This window comes from Dermacentor variabilis, unplaced genomic scaffold (assembly GCF_050947875.1).
Source record: "Dermacentor variabilis isolate Ectoservices unplaced genomic scaffold, ASM5094787v1 scaffold_24, whole genome shotgun sequence".
Classification (NCBI taxonomy): Eukaryota; Metazoa; Arthropoda; class Arachnida; order Ixodida; family Ixodidae; genus Dermacentor; species Dermacentor variabilis.
The window spans coordinates 1,295,778-1,311,170 of NW_027460412.1; the positions used below are offsets into that span (position 1 = coordinate 1,295,778).

A 15,393-nucleotide genomic window follows, 5' to 3' on the forward strand; every position below is an offset into this window, starting at 1 on the left:
TTGGACTAGTTGGTCGTCCATAATGGAAGTAGCGCCTTAGCGCGATAAACATAAGGAAATAAGAAAGATGGACAAGGACAAGCGCTACCCACAACTGTTTAATGGAAGAAAAGATAGTACATGTATATCACATCTCTTGTCACGCATGCGCATACCAAGCAGAAGAGAACAGGCACATGCACATCAAAGGAGGTTGCTCAAGAAGTCAAATTCGACATCTAGTAATGAGATAGAAGGCTCACTTATACTAGTAACAGATAGAAGGCTCACTTTATAAAGAAGACCTCAAGAGCGAGCTTGGAAGAGGCGTTGCCCCTCCTACCCAGAATAGTAGTCGCAGAAGATCGAGCGTCACAACCACACGAGATAACATAATTTCATAATTTCATAATTTATTTATTAGTAGAGATACAGATAATTACATGTGCGTAGTATACATAAGGAGGTCCCATAGTCAAAGACTGTATCGTGACCTCCTGTTAAAGACACTTATGATGTTATACAATGTTTAAGATAACAGTAGTACAGATGAGAGCTAAGAGTAATGTCAAAACATGTTTATAGCATATGAGTAATAAGAACACTTGTTAACAGCATGACAATACAAAAAAAACAAAATAAAATTTAAAAATGGACAATATCAGTATTTATTATAAATGGTTTTAGTTCTCTTTTAAATTGGTATAAATTTTTTGCCTTTTTGTATTATAGGTGGTAGAGTATTCCAAAGCGATATTGAGGAAAATTCCGCAGTCTGTTTACCATAGTTAGTTCGTACTTTAGGTAGACGGAAAAGAATATTGAGTGCAAATCTAGTGTGACTATGAGCTATCAGGTCACAAGGTGAGAAACAGATTGATGGTAGTTCCTTAGTCATATATTTGTAGAATAAAATCCGAAGATTATACTTGATGAGTTCTGAAATGGTTAGGATGTTCGTTGCATGTAGTAGGGATTTTCCATTTGCAAAGCGTGAACTGCTTGTGATAATTCTTACGGGTTGGTTCTGGATTACCTGGAGGGATGCCAAGTGAGTGTTATAAGTGTTACCCTAGCATATTATGCCGTAGTTAATATGAGAGTGAATGAATGAGCGGTATAGCGAGGTTAATGCATTATGTGTAAAGTAGGGACGAGTTTTAATTAGAAGGCGCATACCGTATGCTATTTTGTTTTTGATGTTAGAAATGTGATCATTATATTTCAAGCTGCAGTCAAGAGAAATCCAAAGGAAAGATGAGCATGGACTGGGAGAGATAGAGTGTGAGCCAAAAGTTAAAGAAGGGGAGGATGCCGAATGTTGTTGATGTGAGGAAACCACAACAAATTTAGTCTTGGTGGCATTAATAGATACTAGGTTAGCATTAGACCAACTTAAAGCAGTTTCTAGATCAGCATTTAGCTTGTTAATAAGAAGTGACATGTTTTTATCAGAGGCAAATATGGTAGTATCATCAGCGTACAGAATACACTTAGTAGACGACAAACAGTTAGGTAGGTCATTGATATAAATCAAGAACAGTAGTGGTCCTAAGATGGATCCTTGAGGGACACCAATGTTAGTGGTTTGTTCTCTGGAATAGAAATTAGACACAGACACTATCTAAACTATGTTTGATACGTATCTTTTTAATACGGAGAGCGCAGGACCACCAACGCCGATAGCCTCAAGCTTAGCCAAAAGGATAATATGGTTTAAGCAGCGGAATGCCTTTGTTAGATCAATGAAGACTGAACCTGTAAATAGACCATCGTCAATTATTGTTTTAATTGGTCAGTTAGATGTATGAGTGCCAAATTTGTGTAGTATCCATTACGAAAGCCAAATTGGCATGAAGATAGAATATTAAATTTAGCGAGATATTTGGTTAGACGCAATGCGAATAATTTCTCCAGGACATTGCCGAAAAAAAAGGTAAAATACAAATAGGGCGGTAGTTATGTATTAATGTGCTGTCACTTTTTCTTAAAACTGGAATGAACCAAATGTGCGCCCTTATCCTGCTTTTTCTTTAACTTTTGCGTATGTTCCTGTGTGATAAGATAGCTCGCCAGCTTGGGCAGCGTCAGCAGTTACAGCGCCGCTGGGGCACTCGTGATGCGGTCTATAATAGCCGCTGCTTTCTGATAATAAAGGTTCTTTGGTTGTTGCTTGTCGAAGGTGAAAGACGCACACGTCTTTGCGTCTGTTTGTGACGCAAACGTGGTGTCAGAAGTGGCGCCCGCCGATGTGAGGCACCACGGCTCTCGGACGTCAGACTAGCCCTGCAACGAGGACGCCGCAGGCCCACAAAACAGTGTCAGACGCCGGACACGCCAACGAGTGCCTTACAAGGAAAGACCAAGTAAGATGGCTTTGTTTCAAATTGCTCCACCCGAGCCCTTCAGCTTCGCAACGCTCAACGACTGGCCTCCCTGGAAACAGCGATTTCTTAGCTTCCGAACTGCGTCTGGACTAGACGGGAAGCCAGAAAAGAGTCAAGTAGATGCATTGGTGTATCTAATGGGACCTCAAGCCGAGGATATCTTCAAAACGTTCAAGCTTGAGCCCGGCGACCAGAAGTTTGAGGTCGTACTGCAAGAGTACGAGGCCGACTTTGTTCCTCGACGGAACATCATTTATGAAAGGGTCAAGTTTAACACTCTAACGCAACAAGACGGCGAATCCGTCGAGGATTTTGTTACTGCACTGCACGCGCTTGCTTCCACGTGTGACTACGGGGAGCTGCGGGAGGATTTAATTCGAGATCGTCTCGTGGTGGGGTCTTCAAGACCGTAAGATCTCGAGAGCTCTGCAACTCGATCCGGACCTAAAACTACAGAAAGCATTGTTGGTGGCACGACTGCACGAGACCGTCAACCAACAGCAGGCAGATATTCCCCGCGTGCGAGAACAGGAAGTTCACCGAATACAGTCCCAGAGGAGTACGCGACAAGTTGGGAAGAACGCGCCTCCGCCTGAAAGTGGAAACAACGTCCCCAAACCATGCGGCTGGTGCGGAAGCAACAGGCACAGTCGAGCGTCCTGTCCAGCGAAAGATGCACTCTGCAGAAAGTTCGACGAAAGAGGACACTTCGAGGCGGTTTGCCGATCAGCCAGAGCTGTCAGGTACGTCGAAAACCGGACTAAGGAACCAGGCTTCCTCGGAGTCGCGTCCCATTCATCCGCTTACAGGTGGGAAGTTCCCATTCTTGTTGAATCCTGAATGTGGTATTTAAAATAGATACTGGAGCGGACGAAACGGTCATTCCGGCGGAGCTCTTCACTCGCATCTTTCCCGCGATAGAACTTCAACCAGCAAAGCGCCGGCTTCAGGGACCTGATGGTAAATCCCTTGCCATATGTGGTATGGCTGCCATGAATATGACGTTTGCAGGAACGAGCAGCCGCGAGGACGTGTACGTACTTCAAGGCCTCCGAACCCTTCTTCTTGGGAAACCAGCGATAGAAAGGCTCTGCGTAATACCACAAATCAACGTAGTGAAGAAACTGGACCCCGAATCGGATTTTCCACAAGTGTTCCAGGGACTGGGGACCTTCAAAGAAGAGTACGACCTCAAGTTGAATCCGGAAGCAAAGCCTTTCGCGCTGTCGTCCCCACGTAGAGTCCCCCTGCCTTTGTTCGAAAAAAACAAGACAAGAGCTCGAGCGGATGCAAGCACTAAGTGTCATTTCTCCTGTCACCGAGTCTACAACATGGTGCGCACCTATGGTTGTCGTTCTTAAACCCTCGGGTGCTGTTTGAATCTGTGTTGACTTCACGGAACTCAACAGGTACGTTAAACGAGAATGGCATCCCATCCCGGCCGCCGAGTACACCATCGGAATGCTACGGGGAGCCAGCACGTTTTCAAAACTCGACGCGAACTCGGGTTTCTGGCAGATCCCGCTGAGTGAAGGGAGCAAAGAATACACAACTTTTATCACGCCGTTCGGACGATTTTATTTCAACCGACTTCCGTTCTGAAATTTCGTCGGCCCCCGAACATTTTCAAAGACGAATGGGACAGGTTCTTTCAGGAAAGGAGGGAGTCGTCTGGCACATGGACGATGTGCTTATTTGGGGTATATAATAGCTGTGTCTTACCAGTACTCACCTACGAGGCAGTAACCTGGAGACTTACGAAAAGAGTTCTACTCAAATTGAGGACGACGCAACGAGCTATGGAAAGAAGAATGATAGGTGTAACGTTAAGGGATAAGAAAAGAGCAGATTGGGTGAGGGAACAAACGCGAGTTAATGACATCTTAGTTGAAATCAAGAAAAAGAAATGGGCATGGGCAGGACATGTAATGAGGAGGGAAGATAACCGATGGTCATTAAGGGTTACGGACTGGATCCCAAGGGAAGGGAAGCGTAGCAGGGGGTGGCAGAAAGTTAGGTGGGCGGATGAGATTAAGAAGTTTGCAGGGACGGCATGGCCACAATTAGTACATGACCGGGGTTGTTGGAGGAGTATGGGAGAGGCCTTTGCCCTGCAGTGGGCGTAACCAGGCTGATGATGAATGAATGAATGATGCAGGCGCAGCATGACGAGCGGCTTCGGGCAGTGATGGACCGCCTCCGCACAGCGGGCATTACCTTGAACAGAGATAAGTGCGAATTCAGTGTCACGCAGATTTCATTTTTGGGACATACAATCGGGAACAACGCACTGCGTCCCGATAAGCAAAAGCTTGACGCGGTGACAGAAATGCCACACCCGACGTCCAAGACAGAGCTACGGCGCATGATGGGCATGGCAAATTATCTGGACCGCTTTGTGCCCCACATGGCGGAAGTCCTTCAGCCCCTTTCGTCCATGATGAGCTCAAGGCAGGATGTTGTGTGGGGTCCCGCGCAGGAAGCCGCCTTCAAGAAGTGGAAGACTCTTCTTTCATCGGACCCTGTTCTGAGAATCTATGATTCAAACATGGAAACAGTGGTCACAGCAGACGCCTCATCAAACGGTCTTGGAGCTGTCCTGCGCCAAAGGCAAAAAGACGGTCAATTCAAGTGATTTCTTATGCTTCCAGAACTCTTGCAACCACCGAGTGGCGATACGCCCAAATTGAAAAAGGACTTGCCCTCGTGTGGGCTAGTGAAAAGTTCCGTGATTATCTCGTAGGAAAGCGATTTAGCCTCGAGATCTTTGTTTGGTTCAATAGGAATTGACGAACTAACACCGAGGTTACAAAGAATGCGCATGCGTCTGATGCGCTGTACGTATGACATTGTGTATGTTCCACGCCGGGACTTGACGGTGGCGGACGCGCTTTCTCGGTCACCTCTTCCACAAACGGAATCCCTGGAACTGGAGGACGAGATCCAGGGCTATCTGCGATTGGTGACTTCGTCAGTCCCGGTAATCGAGCCGACTTTACAGCTTATCGCCCAGGAGCAGTAGCAAGACCCGGTATGTCAAGCTCTTATCAAGCTGTGTACAAAAGGCTGGCCAAGCCGTCGATACGTTGGGTTTGACCTGAAGCCTTACTGGAATGTGAGGCAAAGCATTGCCCTTGTTGAAAACCTGCTCATGTGCGGCTCTCGGATAGTGATCCCATCGACACTACGGCAGCCCGTCCTTAAGATATTTCACGAGGGACACTTCGGCATTGAGAAGTGCCGGGCACGTTCCAAGAGCTCAGTTTGGTGAACAAGTATCGACGCGGACATTGAACGACTTGTTAAGAACTGCCACAGCTGCCTCAAGCAGAGCACCAGCCGAAAGATGCCTCTGCAACAGACTAAGTTTCCAGATAGGCCATGGCAGCGCATTGCGATGGATTTATTTTTATTGAGAGAAAATGGTGGCTGATCGTCACGGATTATTTTTCACGATACCCGGAGCTCGTAGCGCTGAATAACCTGACTTCATCAGCAGTAATAAACCACTGCAAATCAATTTTCGCCAGACACGGGATTCCGGAAGTAGTAGTTTCTGATAATGGGCCACAATTCTCAAGAGCCTTCGGCGCTGAATTTCCAAAGTTTGCATCAGAGTACAACTTTCAACACGTGACATCTAGCCCTCATTATCATCAGAGCAACCGAATGGCAGAGTCTGCCGTGAAAATTATCAAGGGCTCCTTAAAGAAAACTGCTGACGCTTATAAAACTCTTCTGGCCTACAGACCAAGCCCACTGAAAAACGGATACTGCCCCGCCGAGCTGCTCATGGGGAGGCGACTGTGCACGGCCCTGCCCACGTCCAGCGAAAGCCTCCAGCCTCGGACACCAGACTTACAAGAAATGACAGCTTTCGAGAGGTCGCAGTGTCAGCGCCAGAAGAGAGGCTACGACCGAAGCCACGGAGTGCGCGATCTGCCCGTACTGTCCGAAGAAACAGACGTATGGATCGTAGACCTCCAAAGAAAAGGAGTTGTTCGAGGAAGCACCGACGAGCCCAGATCGTACTGGGTCGACTCCGGGGAAACTTCTCTACGCAGAAATCGCACTCATGTCGTCCCGCTGCCTCCGACTAGTTCAGAAGACAGCCGAGGAACAACGCAACTGACAGCGGAATCACCAGAAATAGGCGATGATGAAAAAAGTAGCGCGCGACAGTGTAATGATCCCTGTCACAATCACACTCGAAGCGGAAGGTGTGTGGTTCCTCCAGAACAATTTCAAGTTTCGTAACAAAAGTGGCTTCATTAAAAAAAGAGAGAGGAAGGTGTGTGATAAGATAGCTCGCCAGCTTGGGCAGCGTCAGCAGTTACAGCGCCGCTGGGGCACTCGTGATGCGGTCTATAATAGCCGCTGCTTTCTGATAATAAAGGTTCTTTGGTTGTTGCTTGTCGAAGGTGAAAGACGCACACTTCTTTGCGTCTGTTCGTGACGCAAACGTGGTGTCAGAAGTGGCGCCCGCCGATGTGAGGCACCACGGCTCTCGGACGTCAGACTAGCCCTGCAACGAGGACGCCGCGGGCCCACTAAACGGTGTCAGACGCCGGACACGCCAACGAGTGCCTTACAAGGAAAGACCAAGTAAGATGGCTTTGTTTCAAATTGCTCCACCCGAGCCCTTCAGCTTCGCAACGCTCAACGACTGGCCTCCCTGGAAACAGCGATTTCTTCGCTTCCGAACTGCGTCTGGACTAGACGGGAAGCCAGAAAAGAGTCAAGTAGATGCATTGGTGTATCTAATGGGACCTCAAGCCGAGGATATCTTCAAAACGTTCAAGCTTGAGCCCGGCGACCAGAAGTTTGAGGTCGTACTGCAAGAGTACGAGGCCGACTTTGTTCCTCGATGGAACATCATTTATGAAAGGGTCAAGTTTAACACTCTAACGCAACAAGACGGCGAATCCGTCGAGGATTTTGTTACTGCACTGCACGCGCTTGCTTCCACGTGTGACTACGGGGAGCTGCGGGAGGATTTAATTCGAGATCGTCTCGTGGTGGGGTCTTCAAGACCGTAAGATCTCGAGAGCTCTGCAACTCGATCCGGACCTAAAACTACAGAAAGCATTGTTGGTGGCACGACAGCACGAGACCGTCAACCAACAGCAGGCAGATATTCACAGCGTGCGAGAACAGGAAGTTCACTGAATACAGTCCCAGAGGAGTACGCGACAAGTTGGGAAGAACGCGCCTCCGCCTGAAAGTGGAAACAACGTCCCCAAACCATGCGGCTGGTGCGGAAGCAACAGGTACAGCCGAGCGTCCTGTCCAGCGAAAGATGCACTCTGCAGAAAGTTCGACAAAAGAGGACACTTCGAGGCGGTTTGCCGATCAGCCAGAGCTGTCAGGTACGTCGAAAACCGGACTAAGGAACCAGGCTTCCTCGGAGTCGCGTCCCATTCATCCGCTTACAGGTGGGAAGTTCCCATTCTTGTTGAATCCTCGAATGTGGTATTTAAAATAGATACTGGAGTGGACGAAACGGTCATTCCGGCGGAGCTCTTCACTCGCATCTTTCCCGCGATAGAACTTCAACCAGCAAAGCGCCGGCTTCAGGGACCTGATGGTAAATCCCTTGCCATATGTGGTATGGCTGCCATGAATATGACGTTTGCAGGAACGAGCAGCCGCGAGGACGTGTACGTACTTCAAGGCCTCCGAACCCCTCTTCTTGGGAAACCAGCGATAGAAAGGCTCTGCGTAATACCACAAATCAACGTAGTGAAGAAACTGGACCCCGAATCGGATTTTCCACAAGTGTTCCAGGGACTGGGGACCTTCAAAGAAGAGTACGACCTCAAGTTGAATCCGGAAGCAAAGCCTTTCGCGCTGTCGTCCCCACGTAGAGTCCCCCTGCCTTTGTTCGAAAAAAACAAGACAAGAGCTCGAGCGGATGCAAGCACTAAGTGTCATTTCTCCTGTCACCGAGTCTACAACATGGTGCGCACCTATGGTTGTCGTTCTTAAACCCTCGGGTGCTGTTTGAATCTGTGTTGACTTCACGGAACTCAACAGGTACGTTAAACGAGAATGGCATCCCATCCCGGCCGCCGAGTACACCATCGGAATGCTACGGGGAGCCAGCACGTTTTCAAAACTCGACGCGAACTCGGGTTTCTGGCAGATCCCGCTGAGTGAAGGGAGCAAAGAATACACAACTTTTATCACGCCGTTCGGACGATTTTATTTCAACCGACTTCCGTTCTGAAATTTCGTCGGCCCCCGAACATTTTCAAAGACGAATGGGACAGGTTCTTTCAGGAAAGGAGGGAGTCGTCTGGCACATGGACGATGTGCTTATTTGGGGTATATAATAGCTGTGTCTTACCAGTACTCACCTACGAGGCAGTAACCTGGAGACTTACGAAAAGAGTTCTACTCAAATTGAGGACGACGCAACGAGCTATGGAAAGAAGAATGATAGGTGTAACGTTAAGGGATAAGAAAAGAGCAGATTGGGTGAGGGAACAAACGCGAGTTAATGACATCTTAGTTGAAATCAAGAAAAAGAAATGGGCATGGGCAGGACATGTAATGAGGAGGGAAGATAACCGATGGTCATTAAGGGTTACGGACTGGATCCCAAGGGAAGGGAAGCGTAGCAGGGGGCGGCAGAAAGTTAGGTGGGCGGATGAGATTAAGAAGTTTGCAGGGACGGCATGGCCACAATTAGTACATGACCGGGGTTGTTGGAGGAGTATGGGAGAGGCCTTTGCCCTGCAGTGGGCGTAACCAGGCTGATGATGAATGAATGAATGATGCAGGCGCAGCATGACGAGCGGCTTCGGGCAGTGATGGACCGCCTCCGCACAGCGGGCATTACCTTGAACAGAGATAAGTGCGAATTCAGTGTCACGCAGATTTCATTTTTGGGACATACAATCGGGAACAACGCACTGCGTCCCGATAAGCAAAAGCTTGACGCGGTGACAGAAATGCCACACCCGACGTCCAAGACAGAGCTACGGCGCATGATGGGCATGGCAAATTATCTGGACCGCTTTGTGCCCCACATGGCGGAAGTCCTTCAGCCCCTTTCGTCCATGATGAGCTCAAGGCAGGATGTTGTGTGGGGTCCCGCGCAGGAAGCCGCCTTCAAGAAGTGGAAGACTCTTCTTTCATCGGACCCTGTTCTGAGAATCTATGATTCAAACATGGAAACAGTGGTCACAGCAGACGCCTCATCAAACGGTCTTGGAGCTGTCCTGCGCCAAAGGCAAAAAGACGGTCAATTCAAGTGATTTCTTATGCTTCCAGAACTCTTGCAACCACCGAGTGGCGATACGCCCAAATTGAAAAAGGACTTGCCCTCGTGTGGGCTAGTGAAAAGTTCCGTGATTATCTCGTAGGAAAGCGATTTAGCCTCGAGATCTTTGTTTGGTTCAATAGGAATTGACGAACTAACACCGAGGTTACAAAGAATGCGCATGCGTCTGATGCGCTGTACGTATGACATTGTGTATGTTCCACGCCGGGACTTGACGGTGGCGGACGCGCTTTCTCGGTCACCTCTTCCACAAACAGAATCCCTGGAACTGGAGGACGAGATCCAGGGCTATCTGCGATTGGTGACTTCGTCAGTCCCGGTAATCGAGCCGACTTTACAGCTTATCGCCCAGGAGCAGGAGCAAGACCCGGTATGTCAAGCTCTTATCAAGCTGTGTACAAAAGGCTGGCCAAGCCGTCGATACGTTGGGTTTGACCTGAAGCCTTACTGGAATGTGAGGCAAAGCATTGCCCTTGTTGAAAACCTGCTCATGTGCGGCTCTCGGATAGTGATCCCATCGACACTACGGCAGCCCGTCCTTAAGATATTTCACGAGGGACACTTCGGCATTGAGAAGTGCCGGGCACGTTCCAAGAGCTCAGTTTGGTGAACAAGTATCGACGCGGACATTGAACGACTTGTTAAGAACTGCCACAGCTGCCTCAAGCAGAGCACCAGCCGAAAGATGCCTCTGCAACAGACTAAGTTTCCAGATAGGCCATGGCAGCGCATTGCGATGGATTTATTTTTATTGAGAGAAAATGGTGGCTGATCGTCACGGATTATTTTTCACGATACCCGGAGCTCGTAGCGCTGAATAACCTGACTTCATCAGCAGTAATAAACCACTGCAAATCAATTTTCGCCAGACACGGGATTCCGGAAGTAGTAGTTTCTGATAATGGGCCACAATTCTCAAGAGCCTTCGGCGCTGAATTTCCAAAGTTTGCATCAGAGTACAACTTTCAACACGTGACATCTAGCCCTCATTATCATCAGAGCAACCGAATGGCAGAGTCTGCCGTGAAAATTATCAAGGGCTCCTTAAAGAAAACTGCTGACGCTTATAAAACTCTTCTGGCCTACAGACCAAGCCCACTGAAAAACGGATACTGCCCCGCCGAGCTGCTCATGGGGAGGCGACTGTGCACGGCCCTGCCCACGTCCAGCGAAAGCCTCCAGCCTCGGACACCAGACTTACAAGAAATGACAGCTTTCGAGAGGTCGCAGTGTCAGCGCCAGAAGAGAGGCTACGACCGAAGCCACGGAGTGCGCGATCTGCCCGTACTGTCCGAAGAAACAGACGTATGGATCGTAGACCTCCAAAGAAAAGGAGTTGTTCGAGGAAGCACCGACGAGCCCAGATCGTACTGGGTCGACTCCGGGGAAACTTCTCTACGCAGAAATCGCACTCATGTCGTCCCGCTGCCTCCGACTAGTTCAGAAGACAGCCGAGGAACAACGCAACTGACAGCGGAATCACCAGAAATAGGCGATGATGAAAAAAGTAGCGCGCGACAGTGTAATGATCCCTGTCACAATCACACTCGAAGCGGAAGGTGTGTGGTTCCTCCAGAACAATTTCAAGTTTCGTAACAAAAGTGGCTTCATTAAAAAAAGAGAGAGGAAGGTGTGTGATAAGATAGCTCGCCAGCTTGGGCAGCGTCAGCAGTTACAGCGCCGCTGGGGCACTCGTGATGCGGTCTATAATAGCCGCTGCTTTCTGATAATAAAGGTTCTTTGGTTGTTGCTTGTCGAAGGTGAAAGACGCACACTTCTTTGCGTCTGTTCGTGACGCAAACGTGGTGTCAGAAGTGGCGCCCGCCGATGTGAGGCACCACGGCTCTCGGACGTCAGACTAGCCCTGCAACGAGGACGCCGCGGGCCCACTAAACGGTGTCAGACGCCGGACACGCCAACGAGTGCCTTACAAGGAAAGACCAAGTAAGATGGCTTTGTTTCAAATTGCTCCACCCGAGCCCTTCAGCTTCGCAACGCTCAACGACTGGCCTCCCTGGAAACAGCGATTTCTTCGCTTCTGAACTGCGTCTGGACTAGACGGGAAGCCAGAAAAGAGTCAAGTAGATGCATTGGTGTATCTAATGGGACCTCAAGCCGAGGATATCTTCAAAACGTTCAAGCTTGAGCCCGGCGACCAGAAGTTTGAGGTCGTACTGCAAGAGTACGAGGCCGACTTTGTTCCTCGATGGAACATCATTTATGAAAGGGTCAAGTTTAACACTCTAACGCAACAAGACGGCGAATCCGTCGAGGATTTTGTTACTGCACTGCACGCGCTTGCTTCCACGTGTGACTACGGGGAGCTGCGGGAGGATTTAATTCGAGATCGTCTCGTGGTGGGGTCTTCAAGACCGTAAGATCTCGAGAGCTCTGCAACTCGATCCGGACCTAAAACTACAGAAAGCATTGTTGGTGGCACGACAGCACGAGACCGTCAACCAACAGCAGGCAGATATTCACAGCGTGCGAGAACAGGAAGTTCACTGAATACAGTCCCAGAGGAGTACGCGACAAGTTGGGAAGAACGCGCCTCCGCCTGAAAGTGGAAACAACGTCCCCAAACCATGCGGCTGGTGCGGAAGCAACAGGCACAGCCGAGCGTCCTGTCCAGCGAAAGATGCACTCTGCAGAAAGTTCGACAAAAGAGGACACTTCGAGGCGGTTTGCCGATCAGCCAGAGCTGTCAGGTACGTCGAAAACCGGACTAAGGAACCAGGCTTCCTCGGAGTCGCGTCCCATTCATCCGCTTACAGGTGGGAAGTTCCCATTCTTGTTGAATCCTCGAATGTGGTATTTAAAATAGATACTGGAGTGGACGAAACGGTCATTCCGGCGGAGCTCTTCACTCGCATCTTTCCCGCGATAGAACTTCAACCAGCAAAGCGCCGGCTTCAGGGACCTGATGGTAAATCCCTTGCCATATGTGGTATGGCTGCCATGAATATGACGTTTGCAGGAACGAGCAGCCGCGAGGACGTGTACGTACTTCAAGGCCTCCGAACCCCTCTTCTTGGGAAACCAGCGATAGAAAGGCTCTGCGTAATACCACAAATCAACGTAGTGAAGAAACTGGACCCCGAATCGGATTTTCCACAAGTGTTCCAGGGACTGGGGACCTTCAAAGAAGAGTACGACCTCAAGTTGAATCCGGAAGCAAAGCCTTTCGCGCTGTCGTCCCCACGTAGAGTCCCCCTGCCTTTGTTCGAAAAAAACAAGACAAGAGCTCGAGCGGATGCAAGCACTAAGTGTCATTTCTCCTGTCACCGAGTCTACAACATGGTGCGCACCTATGGTTGTCGTTCTTAAACCCTCGGGTGCTGTTTGAATCTGTGTTGACTTCACGGAACTCAACAGGTACGTTAAACGAGAATGGCATCCCATCCCGGCCGCCGAGTACACCATAGGAATGCTACGGGGAGCCAACACGTTTTCAAAACTCGACGCGAACTCGGGTTTCTGGCAGATCCCGCTGAGTGAAGGGAGCAAAGAATACACAACTTTTATCACGCCGTTCGGACGATTTTATTTCAACCGACTTCCGTTCTGAAATTTCGTCGGCCCCCGAACATTTTTAAAGACGAATGGGACAGGTTCTTTCAGGAAAGGAGGGAGTCGTCTGGCACATGGACGATGTGCTTATTTGGGGTATATAATAGCTGTGTGTTACCAGTACTCACCTACGGGGCAGAAACCTGGAGACTTACGAATAGAGTTCTACTCAAATTGAGGACGACGCAACGAGCTATGGAAAGAAGAATGATAGGTGTAACGTTATGGGATAAGAAACGAGCAGATTGGGTGAGGGAACAAACGCGAATTAATGACATCTTAGTTGAAATCAAGAAAAAGAAATGGGCATGGGCAGGACATGTAATGAGGAGGGAAGATAACCGATGGTCATTAAGGGTTACGGACTGGATCCCAAGGGAAGGGAAGCGTAGCAGGGGGCGGCAGAAAGTTAGGTGGGCGGATGAGATTAAGAAGTTTGCAGGGACGGCATGGCCACAATTAGTACATGACCGGGGTTGTTGGAGGAGTATGGGAGAGGCCTTTGCCCTGCAGTGGGCGTAACCAGGCTGATGATGAATGAATGAATGATGCAGGCGCAGCATGACGAGCGGCTTCGGGCAGTGATGGACCGCCTCCGCACAGCGGGCATTACCTTGAACAGAGATAAGTGCGAATTCAGTGTCACGCAGATTTCATTTTTGGGACATACAATCGGGAACAACGCACTGCGTCCCGATAAGCAAAAGCTTGACGCGATGACAGAAATGCCACACCCGACGTCCAAGACAGAGTTACGGCGCATGATGGGCATGACAAATTATCTGGACTGCTTTGTGCCCCACATGGCGGAAGTCCTTCAGCCCCTTTCGTCCATGATGAGCTCAAGGCAGGATGTTGTGTGGGGTCCCGCGCAGGAAGCCGCCTTCAAGAAGTGGAAGACTCTTCTTTCATCGGACCCTGTTCTGAGAATCTATGATTCAAACATGGAAACAGTGGTCACAGCAGACGCCTCATCAAACGGTCTTGGAGCTGTCCTGCGCCAAAGGCAAAACGACGGTCAATTCAAGTGATTTCTTATGCTTCCAGAACTCTTGCAACCACCGAGTGGCGATACGCCCAAATTGAAAAAGGACTTCCCCTCGTGTGGGCTAGTGAAAAGTTCCGTGATTATCTCGTAGGAAAGCGATTTAGCCTCGAGATCTTTGTTTGGTTCAGTAGGAATTGACGAACTAACACCGAGGTTACAAAGAATGCGCATGCGTCTGATGCGCTATACGTATGACATTGTGTATGTTCCAGGCCGGGACTTGACGGTGGCGGACGCGCTTTCTCGGTCACCTCTTCCACAAACGGAATCCCTGGAACTGGAGGACGAGATCCAGGGCTATCTGCGTTTGGTGACTTCGTCAGTCCCGGTAATCGAGCCGAGTTTACAGCTTATCGCCCAGGAGCAGGAGCAAGACCCGGTATGTCAAGCTCTTATCAAGCTGTGTACAAAAGGCTGGCCAAGCCGTCGATACGTTGGGTTTGACCTGAAGCCTTACTGGAATGTGAGGCAAAGCATTGCCCTTGTTGAAAACCTGCTCATGTGCGGCTCTCGGATAGTGATACCATCGACACTACGGCAGCCCGTCCTTAAGATATTTCACGAGGGACACTTCGGCATTGAGAAGTGCCGGGCACGTTCCAAGAGCTCAGTTTGGTGGCCAAGTATCGACGCGGACATTGAACGACTTGTTAAGAACTGCCACAGCTGCTTCAAGCAGAGCACCAGCCGAAAGATGCCTCTGCAACAGACTAAGTTTCCAGATAGGCCATGGCAGCGCATTGCGATGGATTTATTTTTCTTGAGAGAAAATGGTGGCTGATCGTCACGGTTTATTTTTCACGATACCCGGAGCTCGTAGCGCTGAATAACCTGACTTCATCAGCAGTAATAAACCACTGCAAATCAATTTTCGCCAGACACGGGATTCCGGAAGTAGTAGTTTCTGATAATGGGCCACAATTCTCAAGAGCCTTCGGCGCTGAATTTCCAAAGTTTGCATCAGAGTACAACTTTCAACACGTGACATCTAGCCCTCATTATCATCAGAGCAACCGAATGGCAGAGTCTGCCGTGAAAATTATCAAGGGCTCCTTAAAGAAAACTGCTGACGCTTATAAAACTCTTCTGGCCTACAGACCAAGCCCACTGAAAAACGGATA

General features: G+C 49.2%; 1 protein-coding gene and 1 pseudogene across 1 annotated transcript; both read left to right on the forward strand.

Annotated features, from left to right (window-relative positions):
* Positions 1–4,695: 4,695 nt before the first annotated feature.
* On the forward strand, positions 4,696–7,405 carry LOC142568631 (uncharacterized; annotated as a pseudogene).
* A 1,917-nt stretch (positions 7,406–9,322) lies between these two features.
* LOC142568632 (uncharacterized) lies at positions 9,323–12,032 on the forward strand. Its single transcript, XM_075678503.1, has 4 exons — positions 9,323–9,614; positions 9,858–10,024; positions 10,743–10,923; positions 11,713–12,032. The coding sequence occupies exons 1-4, from the start codon at positions 9,323–9,325 to the stop codon at positions 12,030–12,032; spliced, it is 960 nt and encodes a 319-aa protein (XP_075534618.1).
* Positions 12,033–15,393: the final 3,361 nt, after the last annotated feature.